Raw genomic sequence first — 18,406 nt, 5'->3', positions numbered from 1 at the left:
GCAAATTGGTACAGCCACTATGGAAAACAATATGGAGGTTCCTCAAAAAACTAAGAATTGATCTACCATATGATCCAGTAATCCTTCTAGTGGGTATATTGAAACCCATATTGAAAAGACATTTGCACACCAGTGTTCACAGCAGCATTATTCACGGTGGCCAGGACATGGAAGCATCTGAAGTGTCCTACAATAGATAATTGCCTAAAGGAGTTGTGGTACATATATACAATGGAATATTACTCAGCCATTAGAAGAGACGAAATAGTGCCATTTGTGACAACATGGATTAACCATGAGATAATCATGCTAAGAGAAATAAGCCAGACAGAAAAAATTGAAAATCACATGAGATCACTTATATGTGGAATATGATCCTAAAAGCAACACACAAAGAGGACAAATAAACAGACTCATGGACATAGACAATAGACCAGTGATTACCCGAGGGTGGGCGCGGTGGGGATAATGGGAGAGGTAGATGGGTAAAAAGAGTCAAATATGCGGTGACAGAAAGAAATCTAACTATGGGTGGTCAATGCACAATGTAATGTATATATGTATACTTTACTGTTGAATTATACTCCTGAAACTTATTGGATTTGTTAACAAATGTCACCGTAATAAAAAAAAAGGAAAAAAGTAATTAGTGATGCAGATAATAACATACAAATAACAAGGATCTTCGTGGGACTGTGGATAATGGTGAAACAACACAAACCAACTCAATATCAGACATTAGATAGCAAATTATTGTACTTCCATATATTAAGCTAATATTCAACCATTAAAATCAAGAAAATTAAGGATAGAAATATTCTTATTATAAAACATTAATATTATTTATATACATTGTATATAAATGTTATGTATGCAATGGAGTGTATAGTATCACATTGTAGGAGATCGGAATATGCCACCCCAAAATATTCCTGTTTGACATAAGGATTATTTTAAGTATACTGTCTTGAAAAACAGCAGACACAAGTAAGCTTTGAAAATAGACTATAAATTAGGAAAATTTAAATCAATAAAGCAAATATCCATCTGTAAGGTGTCTCTCCTCAGTACTAGGAGGAAAAGGATGACACTAAATCACAAGAGACTCTCATCAGTGGAGAAGGCACCAACTGAAATCTGCATCACACACGTACCCTTGTTTACTGTACTTTTCCTGGTCACCTTTCCATAATTTACCTATCCCAAATCCTTCTTCCTTTGTTTTAGGTGAAGATGTTATATAAGCCCAAATTCTAGCCACCTCCTTTGAGTTACTCATCCTTGAGTTTCTCTTAAGTATATATAAGATATATACATTAACAAACCACTGTTTCAATTTGTGTTTGTTTTTCTCTTGTTAATCTGTTTTTTTGTTACAAGGATCATAGCTGAGAACCTACAAGAATAGAAGAAAAATGTTTTCCCTTCTCTACAACATAAAATTACATAATATAAAGTTTGGTTAATTAACAAGGCGTAGTTTTCTTATAAAGCTTCAATAACATGTGACTTCCTGAGCAGTCATAGATTTTAGGCCAGCTTCAAAAAGAGACCAACGACAATAGACTATTATGAGGATAATATGTTGAAACTAGTCACATGTTCCTCTCTCAGGTTCAAGTGGCTTTTAATAACTGATTTCTATTGGGGCTCCAGACACCAATTTTGATCCATACCAGGGTTCACAATATTGAAAGGATGTGGTCAAGTGCATGGTTGTTAAACTCAGCCACAATCACAGAAAATGGCTTCCATTAGAAGTTGGCAATGTATCTGGCTCACAAAAAAATTCAAATTATTTTTTTCTAAGCATGCCCAAATTAATATCATATTCAATTTTTATAAAGAATTACTTACAAAATAATAGATATTGCTCATTAAACTATTTTAATATCCTAAACCACATTTTAAATATTCTAAGAAATTATATTTAAACCCAAGTTCCTTTAATATAGAAATATCTCAGTATTATAATTAGCCAAATTTTACTTTGTGAAATACACACCCAAAATATATGAACAAAGACATACGGAAAACTTACATAAAAGAATCCAAATGATCCAGATATATAGGGCATTTTCATTCCCAAGAGACACTTGACTTGTGAAGTCATGACATGTGTGGCAGCCCCAGTTGTCATCGCACTGATCACAGGCTCCGTAAGCAGAAATGTAGCACTGCCCAGTTGTAGCACAAAGATAGCCACCTAAGAGGACAAAGGAAAATAAAATTTCCAAAAGTTCCTAGTGGGATTAATATCCGACCCATTTTCATCTTTCATTTCACACAGACATAGAGAACTGATGTGAAATGGGTTTCTAAAATTTTACATATTTAATATCTTGAGTTTTCTTGAGAATATCACCAGGTTTCAAGACTCTAGTTGTTATTAGATATAATATAAGTGCTTTAATTAAAATTAACATGTAATTTTTTCCTAAATATTAACTTTTTTTTTCTTTTCCTAATCATACATGTTACCAAAAAAGGGGGGTGGGTGGAAATATGCTTAAATCAGTTAATATATTGGGCTCTGTGGAAAAAAATCAAATTTGCATTATCATATCCGTAATTTTAAAAATATCAAAAGGACATGATTTACTACTTTACACCTACTAAGCTTAAAACCTCAAAAACATTGAGAATAAAAAGCTTTTTTGAGTTTCTCCCAGGTTTTGAGAAGAGGAAACATACTGTTTTGACTAAAGATTCTGTCAAGTAGCTCTAACGGGCCGATATTAATAAGATGATATTAAGACTTATTTGTATACTGAGAAGAGCAAAAGACGAAGATAGGTTAAAAGGATATGTCTTAAGAAACACAAGAATCAGTAGAAAATTTAAACATTTCCTTGTTATGACTGTAAATTCAGTCATAGGAACTGCAAAAAATAAAATTTAATATTTTGAAATTAACATTAAATTACATTCATGAATATCCACACTGGAAAAAGGACATAAAATGGCTCATGTTTATATATTCTCTCAATGCATTAATTACAATATTTAAGTTAAGTCTTAAAATTCTTGTTGGAAAATAAGATTATTAAGGAAATCAGAGTAAAGAATAGCAATGAGATTTCCTCTTATCAAGAGGTCACAATGATAAAAATGAAAAGCGAAAGTGCTATCTAGTACCATCACAGCCTAAATTGCAAAATATATAATTTCTATGATATGCATTGTTCCTTTACCACAAGTAATAATGCTCTGAATTCATATTAGAATGAAGTAGCCTGGGTTCAAATCTGAAAACTTAAGTTCCGATCCTGACTCCAACACATCTAGCTTTGTGACTACAGAAAACTTATTGAAATTTTCTGAGCCTCATCATCATCTACAAATCATTAGTGATGTTCATGCTATCTTACAGAACTGTTGTAAATTAAATGTGAAATAATATATGAAAGAGCATTGAAACTTGTAAAATGTGCAACATATGTGATGCACTAAGAACATCATGAGGAGTCATAAATATTTACCCAGTATGAAAAAACAACCACCAGCTTTGAAAATGTAGAAAAGGCCGTACCACATTTTCCAATTCTGGAAAACTTGAAAGATTCATCAGTGCAGAAAGAAATGGATTTGAATAGTTTGCAATTTAGTAGCCTCCTTTTATTCAGTATGTAATAAAGGAAATAATGTGGATTGCCAATGGAGAAATCAGGCAATCTGTTTCTGTTAGCATAGGCAGCCAAAGCAGCAACTTCTGTTACTAGCATTTTTTTCAAAAACTGTGTTGGTTTGTCAAAGTAGAAATGTCCTGAGAGAAATGCCCAAACAAATGGTATAGATACAAATGGAAAACACTGATCTTCTTGGCAACTCTTGATTCATATAGTCTGTTGATTTTCATCCTTAACATTGAAAAACATTGAACCAATTTTTCCCAACCGTATCTCTATTTGTAAGTTCATGTCAATTTATACATTAATTCTTACTGACTATGAGGATGAAATTAGCATGTTACTGAGGTAAGATGAATACCAGAGAGGTGGAATTTAATTTCAGCTAAATACAGCATACAAACAATCCAAATCTTTGAGCTGTGAAACCTGTTTCTTAAAAAGAATTTTATGCATACACGGAATGTTGGAAAGTTCTTATCTGTATGCCAAGAAATCTTATCTTTATTTATTTTGAAAAGCAAACTTTTGGGAGTCTTGTATAGACCATCACCATTTTACCTTCTGCTTTTGTTTCCTAAATTCTAGCACTTACGTAGAGGGGTTAATGATTTGTCATGCCTGAGAAACAAAGTTCACCTAACCTGAAGTGAGTAACCAACACTTTCAGCTAACCATTATCTTCTAATAGCAGCTTTATGTCATCTCCACAACCTGAATGTTACAAATGGAAGGGACCAGGAAAAGTACAAGATACAAAAGAGTTTGACTATTTCAAATGTTGAGAATATGGATATCTACCTTGCAACAGAAACCAGAAAAGATGATGTACCCTCTTTTAAAACTTATCCAGACTTTAAGTGTTTTTGTAATATTCTACTTGTACACATTTTTATGCTTTAAAAATAATCGTTCCAGCAAGGGACTAATCCATAAAATAGGGAATTCTGACTCTGAAAGATCAAGAAACCCCTTAAGACCTTATTTCTAATACAAAGACATGTGAAGGATGGTTGTAAACATGTGAGATTTAACTGAAGTGAAATTACTCTCTTCTGGATGATGGCATTTTCCACAACGTAAGACAATGGCAAATATTTTAAGAAGAGGAAAGAGAAAGAGGAAGAAAAGAGGAAAAAAAAGGAAAAAGAAGGAGAAGGAGAAAAAGGAGGAGCAGAAATTAAAGAAATCTTCTTTCCCCACCACCTAAAGTTCAACATTTTATCCACATCAAAATTAGGGATTTAATATACAGAGGCTAATAAACATAGCTTAAAGGAAGAAAATACCTATGCAATACAGGCTTTGTAAGAGGGGCCAACAGATAGAACTGTGGTTTCCAAGTTTATCTTGAAACTTAAATATGTGAAATAGAGGTCCTTCTAGAATATTTTGCTTGGAGGCTCAGTATTTAAATTTTAGACCAATGTTAAGGATTCTTTTAAGTTAATGACTTAATAAACAGCCACATAAACTCATTTTACTAATAATAATGATGATAATAATTCTGATCTGGCTAGCCAACTCCCCAAATTTGGCCATGCAATTTTATGAGAAATTTGTAGTTTGTAGTGTGGATGAAAAAATTTATAGTTTGTAGTGTGGATGAAAAAAAGGCCACATAAACCTGACAAGCTCAGCGAAGGCAAGCATGGGGAGTCCTACAAACTCAGAAACTGAAAGTAACCACATAGGTTGGTCAGAACATAAAAGTTTCTAAAAGCAGATCGTGGTGGGTAGTCACATCCTGGACCTGTAGCCCTCTTGGCAAAGGTCAATTTTTACCTTAGGTAAGCCTGTCTATTCTCTTTTTGTATCTAAGATAACATACTGTTGGAATGTCTTTTTTCCAGACTCCTCAGGGAACAACCCACTGCACCGGAGCAAGAGACCACAGAATCCCTCATGGTTATCTTATCCCCCACATACCATCTCTATGTGTTGTAAATGTTAATTATTAACTCTCCTGTACCCACCAGTGTAAAAGAAGTGTATGTCCCTCCCTTCATTTTACTTTTCATCTAATCCCAGATATTTCTTCACTTTGCTTTCTCCTGCCTCCCTAATCTGCTACCAGTTGATTTCACATAACCCTCCTTATGTCTCCTCCTTTGATTCCAATGTATAAAATAAGCTGCAAAACTGCCATTATCCAGAACAGTTTCTTAATCCACTGAGATTTTGCTTCCTGGCAACTGTCGTCAGCTTTGCTCAAATAAACTCATTAACATTCTCTATAGGTTTGAACATTTTTTACATTGACAGTAGTAATGCTGATGTTCTTGGCTAATGCTAAAAATCAGGCAGACATTGTTAAGGTTCACCAATACACTTCTATAAACACTAAGTGAGCTTTATAAATAGAATATGTTTCAGATTTCAGGCTACTTTTAGAAATGAACTTCAAATAGTGAAAAAAGAAAAAGTGCATAGCAAAAAAACTATACTACCTAAGTGGATGGAATACAGCATTCATTTGGGGTTTTGTCAGTTTATCTGCAGTCTAGCTCTTACATTATACCAAATTATTTATTTATTCATTCAATGAGTATTTATTGACTATCTCCTACGGGCTAGGGAGAGCGTTGTTGCAAAATACAGAATGGTTCAAAAGATTGTATAAAGAAAGTTGTAATGATGATGTTAGGAGGAAGGAATGTTGACAGGGGCATTAAGAACTACAATGTAGGTGGCACTAGGAAGGAGAAGCTGTTTGGGTAAGGGCTAAAATGCTAAGAGCCCCGTTTTGTTTGCTGAGGAGGGTATTCAGGGTTGAGGAAGAGAGTTAAATTGTTTATAACAATAGGAGAACAACTGAGTGCTACATAAGGATATGCCAGAAAAGCTTCTGTATTACCAGAGGACTTGGGAGGAAAAAAATGTCTAATGGAAACCTATGAAGTTACCTGCCATGGAATTCAGAATATAAAAACCTCTTCCATATTATTCAATGATAAAAAGGAATGAGCTATCAAGCCATGCAAAGACATGGATGAATCTGAAAATGCTACATACTGCAGGATTCCATTCTATAGACAAAATTATAGTTAGTAAGGAGAACAGCAGTTGCCAGGGGCTTGGGAGTGAGAGAATGAGTCATAGGTGAAACATAGGAAATTTTTAGGATGGCAAAACTATTCTCTATGACACTGTAATAGTGGTTACAGGATACTGTACATTTGCCAAAACTCAAAGATCTTTACAACACAAGAGTAAACCTTAATATAAGTGAACTAAAAAAAAAATTGAATGTCAGGAGATCCTAAATGAAATGCAGAATGTGACAGTGAATCTGACAACAAGAGTTGTGTTTACTCTCTCTGTAAGTTTTGCCTGTTCCAGAGTTTCATTTAAATAAAATCATGTAATACATAGATTTTTCAGACTGGCTAAATGTATGAAGCAACCTGGGTGGCAAAAAATGTGCCAATATAAATAATTTTGGAAGTAAGTCTGTAAAACTAAAGAAATATTGTACACTAGTTGATAAAGTTATTTCCCATGGAGGTAGCAGTTAACAATTATGAAACCACTATACATATACACTGAAATTGAAAAATTAAGTAAATGGATGATGGATGGTGGGAGCGAGGTTTCTCACTATTGACGAAGTTACAGACTCTCCAATATTGGTAGGTTACAAACAAGCAAGGGGAGAAGGCTAGAATGATCCATACGGTAATGGATTAGAGTTAGAGACATCAGTAGAAACTCACGTTTAGCTTAATATAGATGAAGATAGATACATATAGAAATCTATATAGATATGTTTAATGTAGAGTGGAGGCAAGAGAACTAAAATGTTAAATCAATCTATATTCAGAGACTCCAATATGCTCATCAGCCCTATAGCCAGACCACGAGGAAACCTGCAGAACAAAGGAAAACTTCTGCTGGGATTGCTAACAAACCTTTCCCCACACTGTGAAGGAAAAACACAGTCTTTAAATGGTGCCCTACACAAAATAAAATAATTCATTCCTTATAGATAAAATCATGGGAAACCTATGATTCAAAGGCTAGGAATTGCCAGCAGACCTTTCATGCTACATATTCTTACCTTTTCTTGCTACACACTCATCGTTTTTCACTGTAATTCCTGTGAATAAAACTAAGAATGATGTATAAAATGGATTCCCCAACACTCAGAGCTTTTTTCCTTGTGTTGGCCTTTTTTCTTATTTTAGTTTTTTTTTTTTTTTTTGGCTTTTTGTCTTTATTTGTCTTTGCTTTTCCCTTTCTCTAATAAACATTCCTTTTGACTCTAATTTTGAAGTGTGTTTGAATTCTTTCTTATGCTAAGCCAAGAACTCTTTGTGCAGGGCTTGAGTTCCCCTACTTGGGGGAATTTACCCTATCCTGCATCATGTTTACACACATGGGTTAATATACGCACATATATTCCCTTGCTCCATCAGTTGAAATTGACTAGAAGCAACAACACCCCAGCATTAATGATAACACCTGGTGCCCAGACCTTGATTTCTAATACCATTCTCCAATAAGAGGAACTGGGAAAAACTGACTCTAGGTCTGGGGCAGGAAATATACACTATAAGCCTGGGTCATCTTGTAATGCCATTAAGAAAGGAAATGCTTCAAAAACGAACAAACAAATGGGAGTATGTTAAGGAGGGACACAGGGGCCAACTGAAAGAGCTCTCAATGGCCAAAGCTAGAAAAATTTGAGAAACAACATTAATAAAGTACTATTATATTATAACACCAAGGATAAAATAAATACCCTAGGGTTCATACTGATATAAATGATTAATTAAATTTTTAAAAATCAAAGTTTGGAAAATCCTGTATAGAATTCCAATAATTTAGTAGATACTCCCCACTGCTTTTCTTAACTACTCAATTAACATAACTCCCACCTCTTAAGTGTAGGCGGTGCATATTCTTTTACTAAAGAATACAGTATTAAAAAAGGGGGGTGGGAGGAAATAGAGTAACTTCACATTAGAGAAACCTGATAAACACTAGTCCAGCCAGGTGATCAAGGATAACAGTGGTAAGTTATGTTGATAGTCTATACTCTTAATATGATGTGATGAGAATGCCACTCTACCATTCTAGTCTCCCACCTAAAAATCCATAACCCCAGTCTAATCATGAAAAAAAAAAAAAATGAGACAGATTCCAACTGAAGGACATTCAACAGAATACCAGATCAATGGTCCTCAAAACTGTCAAGATCATCAAAAATAAGAAAAGTTTTAGAAAATTTCACACTTAAGAGCAGTTCAAAGGGAGACAGGCCAAAAAAAAAAAAAAGAAATGTAATGTGGTTTACAGGATGTGATCCTGAAACAGAAAAAGAACATTAGGTAAAAATTAAGAAAATCTGAATACAGCATATGAACTTAATTAATAACAATATATCTATCTGGCTCATTAATTGTAGCTAATGTATCATACTAATGTATGATATTAATAATAGGGAAAACTGGAGATGCGGGGGATGTGTGTGACAACTCTGTGTGCTATCTTTGCAACTTTATTGCAAATCTAAAATTATTATAAAACAAAAATGTGTGTAGAAAAAAGAAGGAAGGAAGGAAGGAAGGACGGAAGGAAGGAAGGAAGGAAGGAAGGAAGGAAGGAAGGAAAGAAATTCTCCTTTACATCTCCCATACTCCCATAGAATCTTCAGGTAAGGCTACTTTTTTCCCATTATGTGTGCTGTACATGAGAAGTTCCTGAGTTCTGCCTACATGGGCACAGAGGAAAAGAAGGGCTCTCTATAAGGAGCTCCAGAGAGTTGGGTTTCAGAGATATGACGTGTATGCAAATAACCATAACAAGACAAGTATGCACACATATAAAAGAGAGGAAAAGAAAATATATCATTATTTTTCAATGAGAGAAGGGAACACTACTGAATAAGAGTAAAATTGTGCCTTGACACTTAAAGAGGAATCTAAGAGAGTGAAATTATTAGAAAGCATTCTAGAAAGAGGAAAGATTATAAGCATAAAGCAGGACAGCAAAGGACATGTTCAAAGAACACAGGGTTGCTAGTTTAAAAGGAGCACAAGTAGCCAGAAAATTGTAATAGAAAATAAGCAAAACATTTTGAAATCAGAATATGGAGTAAAAGTAGTAAAAAGTAAAAAGGGGGTTTTGCAGCAGTGACATCACTCTTACATGCATTTATTAAACACTTAATTTTATCAAGAAGTATGCTGCACACTGGCTCATAAATCATAGCTGTGTTTTGGTAGGATTAATGTGATGATAGAATGTGGAACAACTCACCATTTTAAAAAGTAGTATAAGAGGAGTAGCTAAAGGAATAAGCCCTTAAACCAGAAACATCAGGGTTGGAGACACAGAGATGAGCCAAGTGTTGGATTATGCAGTAGGCAAACTGGTCATATGCTTAGGAAACAAACACAATTTATATTCTTTTTGACTTTTTTTTTCTATTGAGGAGTATATCATAAATTCACTGGACTTAAGAACTATTTTTATTTGTAATTACATGGTTGAAGGGGACACCATAATCTTTTCAGTTCTCTGGCTTTCGTAGAAAAGAAATAAATAACCTCTCATGCAAGAAGCCTTGGGAACAAAACTGCCAGGAGTAGACAATGATTTGATTCTCCTGCCTTCCTTTCTGTCTCAGATAAAGAAAACAAAGTTGTAAAATGAGATGATTGGAGCACGATATTATTAAGCTTTAGAGGAGTAAAGAGTGGCAGGAGTGATTGTATTTTGATTTTTCATCAGGTGAGGGCTCGAGGACAGTTTTGGAAAGAGGTGGGAGATTTCATTGACTAGGTCTCCATGTTTGCACTGGACAGATGTGACAAAATACATGACAAATTGTAAGATTATAATGTATTTTCTTACTCTTTTTTCATTAAGAACTGTGCTACAATTTAAACAGATACAGACATATTCTCTATTCTAGTAGGGGATAGAAAGAGAAAATGATAATTTAGAAAGGGTAAAAACAATCTCAATTTAAATTTAATTCTTTAATAAAGTGATACCAAAACATTTAATTGACTTTTTTCCTATTCAAATCATCAAACTCACATTTCTTAAATACCAGCTGCTGAAATTATAGAAATAAATAGTCTCTGTCATACTGAGACTCACAACCCAGAAAGGAAAGTAAATATGTAGAAAATATTTCTCGGCAGATTGAGAAATCCTGTGCAGGAGCAATATTTTATTCAAGAAAGTGAGGGGAATCACTCATAACCATGTTTAAAGATATCAGAGAATCCCCTATTTAGATCTGCATTTGGTTTCTATCTACTTGCAGATATAAGACTGCGTTTTCAGAATGCACCAGTACGGTAACACAAGGCTCTAAACACACCCAGGTGGGTCTCCCCATGCTTGCCCATATATTAGGTCACAGGAAAACATTAGTAAATTAGACAATGTAGAAAAGTACTTACTTGTCACAATGCAATAACACTAGCAATTATTAACAAAATTGAAAAGCAAAAAAGATCTATTCATTTGGAAATTTAAAGCCCTTTTTCTAAACAATTGGGTGAAAGGGGAAATACAAACAGAAATCACAAAATTTCTGAAAAACAGTGAAACACTACCTTATAGTGAAACACTATCAAAATCTATAGAAAGCATTTCAAACAATGAGCATAGAAAAATTCATAGCACTAAATGTTTTTATCAATAAAAATGAAAAAGTTATAATGTATTGAAAATTCCAGTTCAAAAGCTAAAAAAAGAGCAAAGAAACAAATACAAACAGAAATCACAAAATTTCTGAAAAACAGTGAAACACTACCTTATAGTGAAACACTATCAAAATCTATAGAAAGCATTTCAAACAATGAGCATAGAAAAATTCATAGCACTAAATGTTTTTATCAATAAAAATGAAAAAGTTATAATGTATTGAAAATTCCAGTTCAAAAGCTAAAAAAAGAGCAAAGAAACTAAAAAAAAAAAAAAAATAGCCAAGAAAGGAATAATAAAGATAAAAACAGAAGTAGGAATATAAAAAAGTAGACCTACTATTTCAAATCTTGACATTTTAAAAAAAAATTAACAAAATAGACAAACTACCAGTTAATCTGACCAAGGAAAAAGAAAAAATATATACAAAAATAGAAAATGGCAAAGAGTAAAACATTAAAATAAGAAATTGATTAAAAATAAAAGACAGTACTTTAAAATCTTACATACAAATAAATTTGAAAAACTAGATACAAAGAATAATTGTCTAGGACATTCAGACTTTAAACTGACCAATATTTATAAAAGAAATAGAGAGATTTTCAAGAATTTACCCCCCAAAAGAGTGCAGAGAACCTACAATTTCAGTGGGAGAGCCTTTAAAGGAGGTTTATTCTACATGTCTTTCAAACACTAGTTGCTCCAAAAGTACTATACATTGCTTAAGAGTGTTGCAAAAGAGGATTAAGAAGGTAAAACACTGATAATTAGATCTAAAAAAGACAGCACATATAAGAAAACACCACCAAAGAAAAATGATACAAAACTACTAAATAATAAAAAAGTACTAAGTAAAAAATTAATAAACAGAATTTCAACTGTATTAAAAATAAAAAACATCATGACCAAGTGGTACTTATTTGAGCAATTTAAAGTTGGATGAATATTAGAAAATTTAATAATATAATATACTATATAATATATTTAAGAGAAAAAATCATATGATTATCTCTATGCATGTTAAAAAAAGCCCAGACAATATTCAATACTTTTTCTACATTCTACTAAAAACACAGAAATATAAAATAATAATTTCTTAATCTGTTAAAATATATACACTTCATTCTTAAGGCTAGCATCTTCATGGAGACTAATGGCATTTTGAGTAAATTCAAGAAGAGGCAAGAATGCTCACTGTTTCCACTATTATTAACATTATAATAGAAGTATCACCTAATGTAATTGGATAAGAAATATCATAAGATATTAATTTGTAAAGAATTAAAAACATCTCTAGAAAATACTAGAGAATCAATGAACAGTAAAACTAATTTAAATAGTGAACTCAAGGTATCAGGATATATAATTAACACACAAAAATCAATAGTTTTCATAGATACAAACGATAATCAGCTAGAGGACATACTGGTAAAGAAATCCCCATTTACAATAGCAACAACGATGATTAAATACTTACAAAGAAGTTTGAAAAAAAGAGGAAATCCTATAAGAAGAAATATTCCTGAAAGACATAGAATTAGATTTGAATGAAAGAAAAGGCATCCCTGTTCTTGCATCAGAAAACTCTACATCATAAAGATTTTAATTTAACACAATCCTGTTAAAAATATCATTTTTTTTTATCAACCAAACAAGTTGCTGATGAAGTTCATAAGGAAAAACAAACATGTGGAACTAGTAAGGAACACACTAAGAAATAAAAACTACAAAAGTGGACTAGTCCTACCAGATATTAAACCATATTATAAGTTTCTACTATAAGCCATACTATAGTTAAAACAGGTGCTACTACCACAAGAATAGATATATGAACTAGCAGAATAGAATAGAAAATCCTGGGATAAATGTAAATAAATATGGAAATAACAAAGATAGCATCTTCAATCACGGAAGAAAAGATAGGCTTTTAAATAAATGCTGCTCGCACAACTGGGCAGCCACTTGGAAAAAACATAAAACTAGATCCATATCTCACAACATACATAAGAATAAAATCTACACTTATATAGAAACTAAAAGAAAAAAATAGATATAATAAATAATCTTATAAATTTAAGTAGAAAAATATGGTAAATGGTAAATTCCTTTAAAAACTCAGTGTAGAAAACGTTTTCTATGCTGACGCAAAATCCAGGGGCAATCAAAGAAACAATTCATAAATTTGAGTGCATAATTTTTCTAAAATTTTTATGATAAAATAAAGTCAAAGAACTGCCAAATTAGAAGAAAAGGTTTGCAACATATATCACAAATAAAGGGCTAATATCTATAATACATTAAAACTTAAAATTTAAAGGGAAAAAAAAAACAAAAACTCCTATAGATAAATGGGTAAAATATATAAACAAATAATTTATAAAATTGATACAAAATTGTCTGAAACATATGAAAAGATATTGAACTTCATTCATAAATTACCCTTGAATATGAATTTCTCACCTACTTGACTGGCTAAAATTTAAAAATCTGACAACAGTAAAAAGGTATGAGGGCTATTTTTATGAGCTGACTTGGAATGCTTTCCAGGATGTACTGTTAAGTGAAGAAAAGAAAATACAAAAATGTAAGAAAGAAGAGCAAAGAAGAAAATGTACAGGTGACTTATCATTTTACAGAAAAAAAAAAAAGAAGTATAAACCAGAAATAAATGAGACAAGTTACTTCCAGGAGACGAATAAGAATAGAGCAGGAAGAATGGAAAAATGTGTGTGTGGGCGGGGGGGGAAGTCTGACAGTTCTTTGAGTGTACCTTTTTTATAGTTACCTCTTATTACAGTAATAAAATTATTATAGCAATAATTAAAATCGACAAATGTTAAACAATTAATTTTGTAAAAATCACAAAATTATTACTTGGCATGATGTCTGCTATTTCTTGATTTTCAGATTTCTGAATTAATAGTTCATTTTTTAATGCAACAACTTTTATGAGAATCTACCATTTGTAGAATGCGATGGTAAGTAATAAAAACTTTGAAATGGATCAAGTACTATAATTAACTTCAAGAAACTTGTACTCTAAGTAATGTCTTGTGTAGAAAAAAATCAAAATATTATAGATGTACAGAAAGTTGAAAAAAGGCAAAAAAATAAATTTCCAAAACAAAATAAGAATTTTTAGGTTAAATTTATTGGGGTGACATTGGCTAATAATATTATATAGGTTTTAAGTGTGCAATTCAATAATACATCACATGAATATTGCATTGTGTATTCACCATCCAATGTTGAATTTCCTTCCATCACCATATATTTAACCTCCTTTACTTTTATCTACCTCTTTCCACACTCTTCCCTCTGGTAACCACTAAACTCTTTTCTATGTCTACAAGTTTTTGTTTGTTTGTCTTGTTCATTTGTTGCTTTCAGTTTTATATCCCACATATGAGTGAAATCACATGGTTCTCAACTTTTCTGACTTATTTTGCTTCACATGGTGATCTCAAATCCTTCCACATTGTCCCAAATGGCAATATTTCATCTTTTCTTGTGGCTGAGAAATATCCATTGTATATATGTACCACATTTTTATACAATCATCTATCGAAGGGCACTTTGGTTGTTTCCCTGTCTTGGCCACCGTAAATAATGATTACATCTGTCTTTACAGATATGTGTTTTCATATTTTGGGGTTTAGATACCCAGAAGACGGATTGTTGGGTCATATAGTGATTCTAATCTTAATTTTTTATGAGGAAACTCCATAGTGTTTTCCATAGTGACGGCACCAATTTACATTCCCACCAGCAGTGTATGAAGATTTCTTTTTCCCCGTAACCTCTCCAACACTTATTACTTATCCTATTGATGATAGCCATTTTGACAGGTGTGAGGCGGTATCTCATTGTGGTTTGGATTTGCATATCCCTAATAGCTAGTAAAGCTGAGCATCTTCTCATATGTCTCTTGGCCATCTGTATGTCTTCTTGGGAGAAGTGTTTGTTTAGGTCCTCTGCCCATTTTTTTTTTTTAGGGAGGGGTAAAGAAAGGAAAAAGAAAGAAAAGAAGTAGAGGAAGAGAAAGAAGAAGAGGGAGAATTTTTTAACTGATTTTTAAGAACTCTTCTCTGTATTTTAAGGGCAGTAACTTTGTCGATCATATATATCATATATTTATTTTTCCTAGTTTGATATTTGTCTTCTAATTTTAATTTGTTAATTTGTTAATTTTAGTTAAAAATAACATTTCATTTTAATTTGTACATGTTTATCTTATTATTTTATTTTTTTATTTATTTTATTTTATTTTTAATTTTTAACATTTTATTATTTTACTTTTTTCTCCCTTCCCCCTTCCACCTCCCCCGTGGTAACCACTAGTCCATTATCCATGTCCGTGAGTCTCTGTTTGTTTGTCTTGTTCATTTGTTGCTTTTAGGTTTATATCCCACATATAAGTAATATCATTTGATTTTAAACCTTTTCTGCCTGGTTTATTTTGCTTAGTATGATTATTTCAAAGTCCATCCTTGTTGTTGCAAATGGCAGTATTTCATCACCTCTTATGGCTGAGTAATATTCCATTGTATATATGTACTACAGCTTCTTTATCCAATCATCTATCATAGGACATTTCAGTTGCTTCCATGTTCTGGCCACTGTGAATAATGCTGCTATGAACATCGGTGTGCTATATCTTTTGAATATGAGTTTCAAGTCTTTGGGGTAAATACCCAAGAGAATGATTGCTGGATCATATAGTAGATCAATTCTTAGTTTTTTGAGGCACTTCCATACCACTTTCCATAGTGGCCATAACAATTTGCAGTCCCACCAGTAGTGTATGCAGGTTCCTATTTCTTTACGTCCTCTCCAACATTTGTTATTACTCGTCCTGTTGATTATAGCCATTCTAACAGGTGTGAGATAGTATTTCATTGTGGTTTTGATTTGCATTTCCCTAATAGCTAGTGATGTTGAGAATCTTTATATATTTATATATTTATATCTTTTTTATAAATTTGTTGGCCATTTGCATGTCCTCTACGGAGACGTGTCAGCCCACTTTCTGATTGGTTCATTTATTTTTTTATTGTTATTGAGTTCTTTGTATACTTTGGATATTAGGCCCTTATTGCAGGCATTGCTTGAAAATATATTTTCCCATTTGGATGGTTGTCTCTTTACCTTGTTGACAGATTCTACTGCTGAGCAGAAGCTTTTCAGTTTGACATAGTCCCATTCATTTATTTTTGCTTTTACATCCTTTGCCTTTGAGATCAAATTCACAAAATCTTGATTAAGTCCAAGGTCCTTGAGTTTAATTCCTATGTTTTCTTCTATGCATTTTATTGTTTCACGTCTTCAATTCAGGTCCTTAATCCATTTGGAGTTAATTTTGGTGTGTAGTGATAGACAGCAGTCTAGTTTCATTGCTTTGCAGTGACAAGGCTTTCCTTTCCCCACTGTATTTTTTTTTTCAAAAATAATTTGCCCATATAAATATGGGTTTAATCACTTCTCAGTATTTTGACTAAGACCAAGTGTAGTATCTGTTCTTATCAGTTTAATAGATATAAGTTTGCTTCTGGACTCTCGATTCTGTTCCAGTGGTCCATGTGTATGTTTTGCTGCTAATACCATGCCGTTTTGATTATTGTGACTTTGTAGTATAATTTGAAGTCGGGCAGAGTGATGCCTCCAGCCTCATAATTTTTTCTCAGGATGGCTTTGGCAATTTGGGGTCTTTTGTGCTTCCATACATATGTGATGATTTTTTGTTCTATTTCTTTAAAAACTGCCGATGTCATTTCGATAAGGATTGCATTAAATCTGTATAATGCTTTAGGTAGTAAGGTCGTTTTAACTATGTTAATTTGTCCGATCCAAGAACACGAAATATCTTTCCATATCTTTGTATCTTCTTCAATTTCTTTCAATAAGGTCTTATAGCTTTAATTATATAGGTCCTTCACTTGTTTTGTTAGATTTATTCCTAAGTATTTTATTCTTTTTGTTCAATTGCAATAGGAATAATTTTTTTCCACTTCTTTTTCTAGCGCTTCATTATTAGAGTATAGGAACGCTATGGATTTTTGAATGTTGATTTTGCATCCAGAAACGTTATTGTATTTGCTAATTGTTTCTAGTAGTGTTCTTGTGGAGTCTTTAGGATTTTCTATATAGAGAGTCACGTTTATCTATTTGGGCTCTTTCTTGTTTTTGGAGATAGGCCTGTAATGATATGAACTTTCCTCTTATGACCGCTTTTGCCATGTCTCAAAAGTTTAGTATGTTGTACTGTCATTGTCATTAATTTCTATGTATCTCTTGATCTCTCTTTTTATTTCTTCTCTGATCCAGTTATTCTTCAGTAGCATTTTGTTTAATCTCTATGCATTTGTGGTTCTTCCTGATTTCTTTCTGCAGTTGATCTCTAGTTTCAAAGTATTATGATCAGAGATTATAGTTGGTATGATTTTAACCCTCTTATATTTGTTGAGGCTATCTCTGTGTCCTAGAATGTGGTCAATCCTTGAGAATGTTCCATGTGCACTAGAGAAGAATGTATAAGCATTTGTTTTTGGATGAAAGGCTCTGTAAATGTCAATTGTGTCCAGTTGGTCTAATGTGTCATTTAAGGATGTTATTTCCTTATTGATTTTCTGTTTGGATGATCTGTCCATAGCTGACAGTGGAGTATTTAGGTCCCTTACTAAATTATGTTTTTGTCAGTCTCTCCCTTTAGTTCTGTTAGTAGTTTTATATATTTTGGTGCTCTCTGGTTGGGAGCATAGATATTGATAAGTGTTAGATCTTCTTGCTGGATGTTTCCCTTTATCATTATGAAGTGTCCATCATTGTCTCTCTTTACCTTTTTTATCTTGAAGTCTATTTCGTCAGATATTAGTATGGTTATACCTGCCTTTCTCTGGATGCCATTTGCCTGAATTGTTGTTTTCTATCCTTTCACTTTAAATCTATATTTGCCCTTGCAGCTGAGATGTGTCTCTTGAAGGCAGCATTGTGGTTGGGTTTTGTGTTTTGATCCAATCTACTACTCTGTGCTTTTTTATTGGTGATCAGTCTATTTACATTAAGGGTGATCATTGAAATATGAGATTTTCCTAAATCCATTTTATCTTATT

At 32.7% G+C, this 18,406-nt stretch overlaps 1 protein-coding gene and 1 pseudogene across 1 annotated transcript in view; one reads left to right on the top strand and one right to left on the bottom strand.

Moving 5' to 3' along the window:
• Positions 1–18,406, bottom strand: part of SLC26A7 (solute carrier family 26 member 7) — a 129,423-nt gene that overhangs the window by 81,296 nt on the left and 29,721 nt on the right. Inside the window, exon 5 of the mRNA XM_006916681.2 lies at positions 2,042–2,206. Coding sequence (XP_006916743.1) covers positions 2,042–2,206 — 165 coding nt within the window. The remainder of the gene's footprint in view (positions 1–2,041; positions 2,207–18,406) is intronic.
• Positions 16,772–16,863, top strand: LOC112483728 (annotated as a pseudogene).

The sequence above is a fragment of the Pteropus alecto genome, unplaced genomic scaffold, assembly GCF_000325575.1.
Source record: "Pteropus alecto unplaced genomic scaffold, ASM32557v1 scaffold164, whole genome shotgun sequence".
NCBI lineage: Eukaryota > Metazoa > Chordata > Mammalia > Chiroptera > Pteropodidae > Pteropus > Pteropus alecto.
Note: the sequence above shows the minus strand (reverse complement) of the source record. Positions and strands in the feature narration are given on the sequence as shown.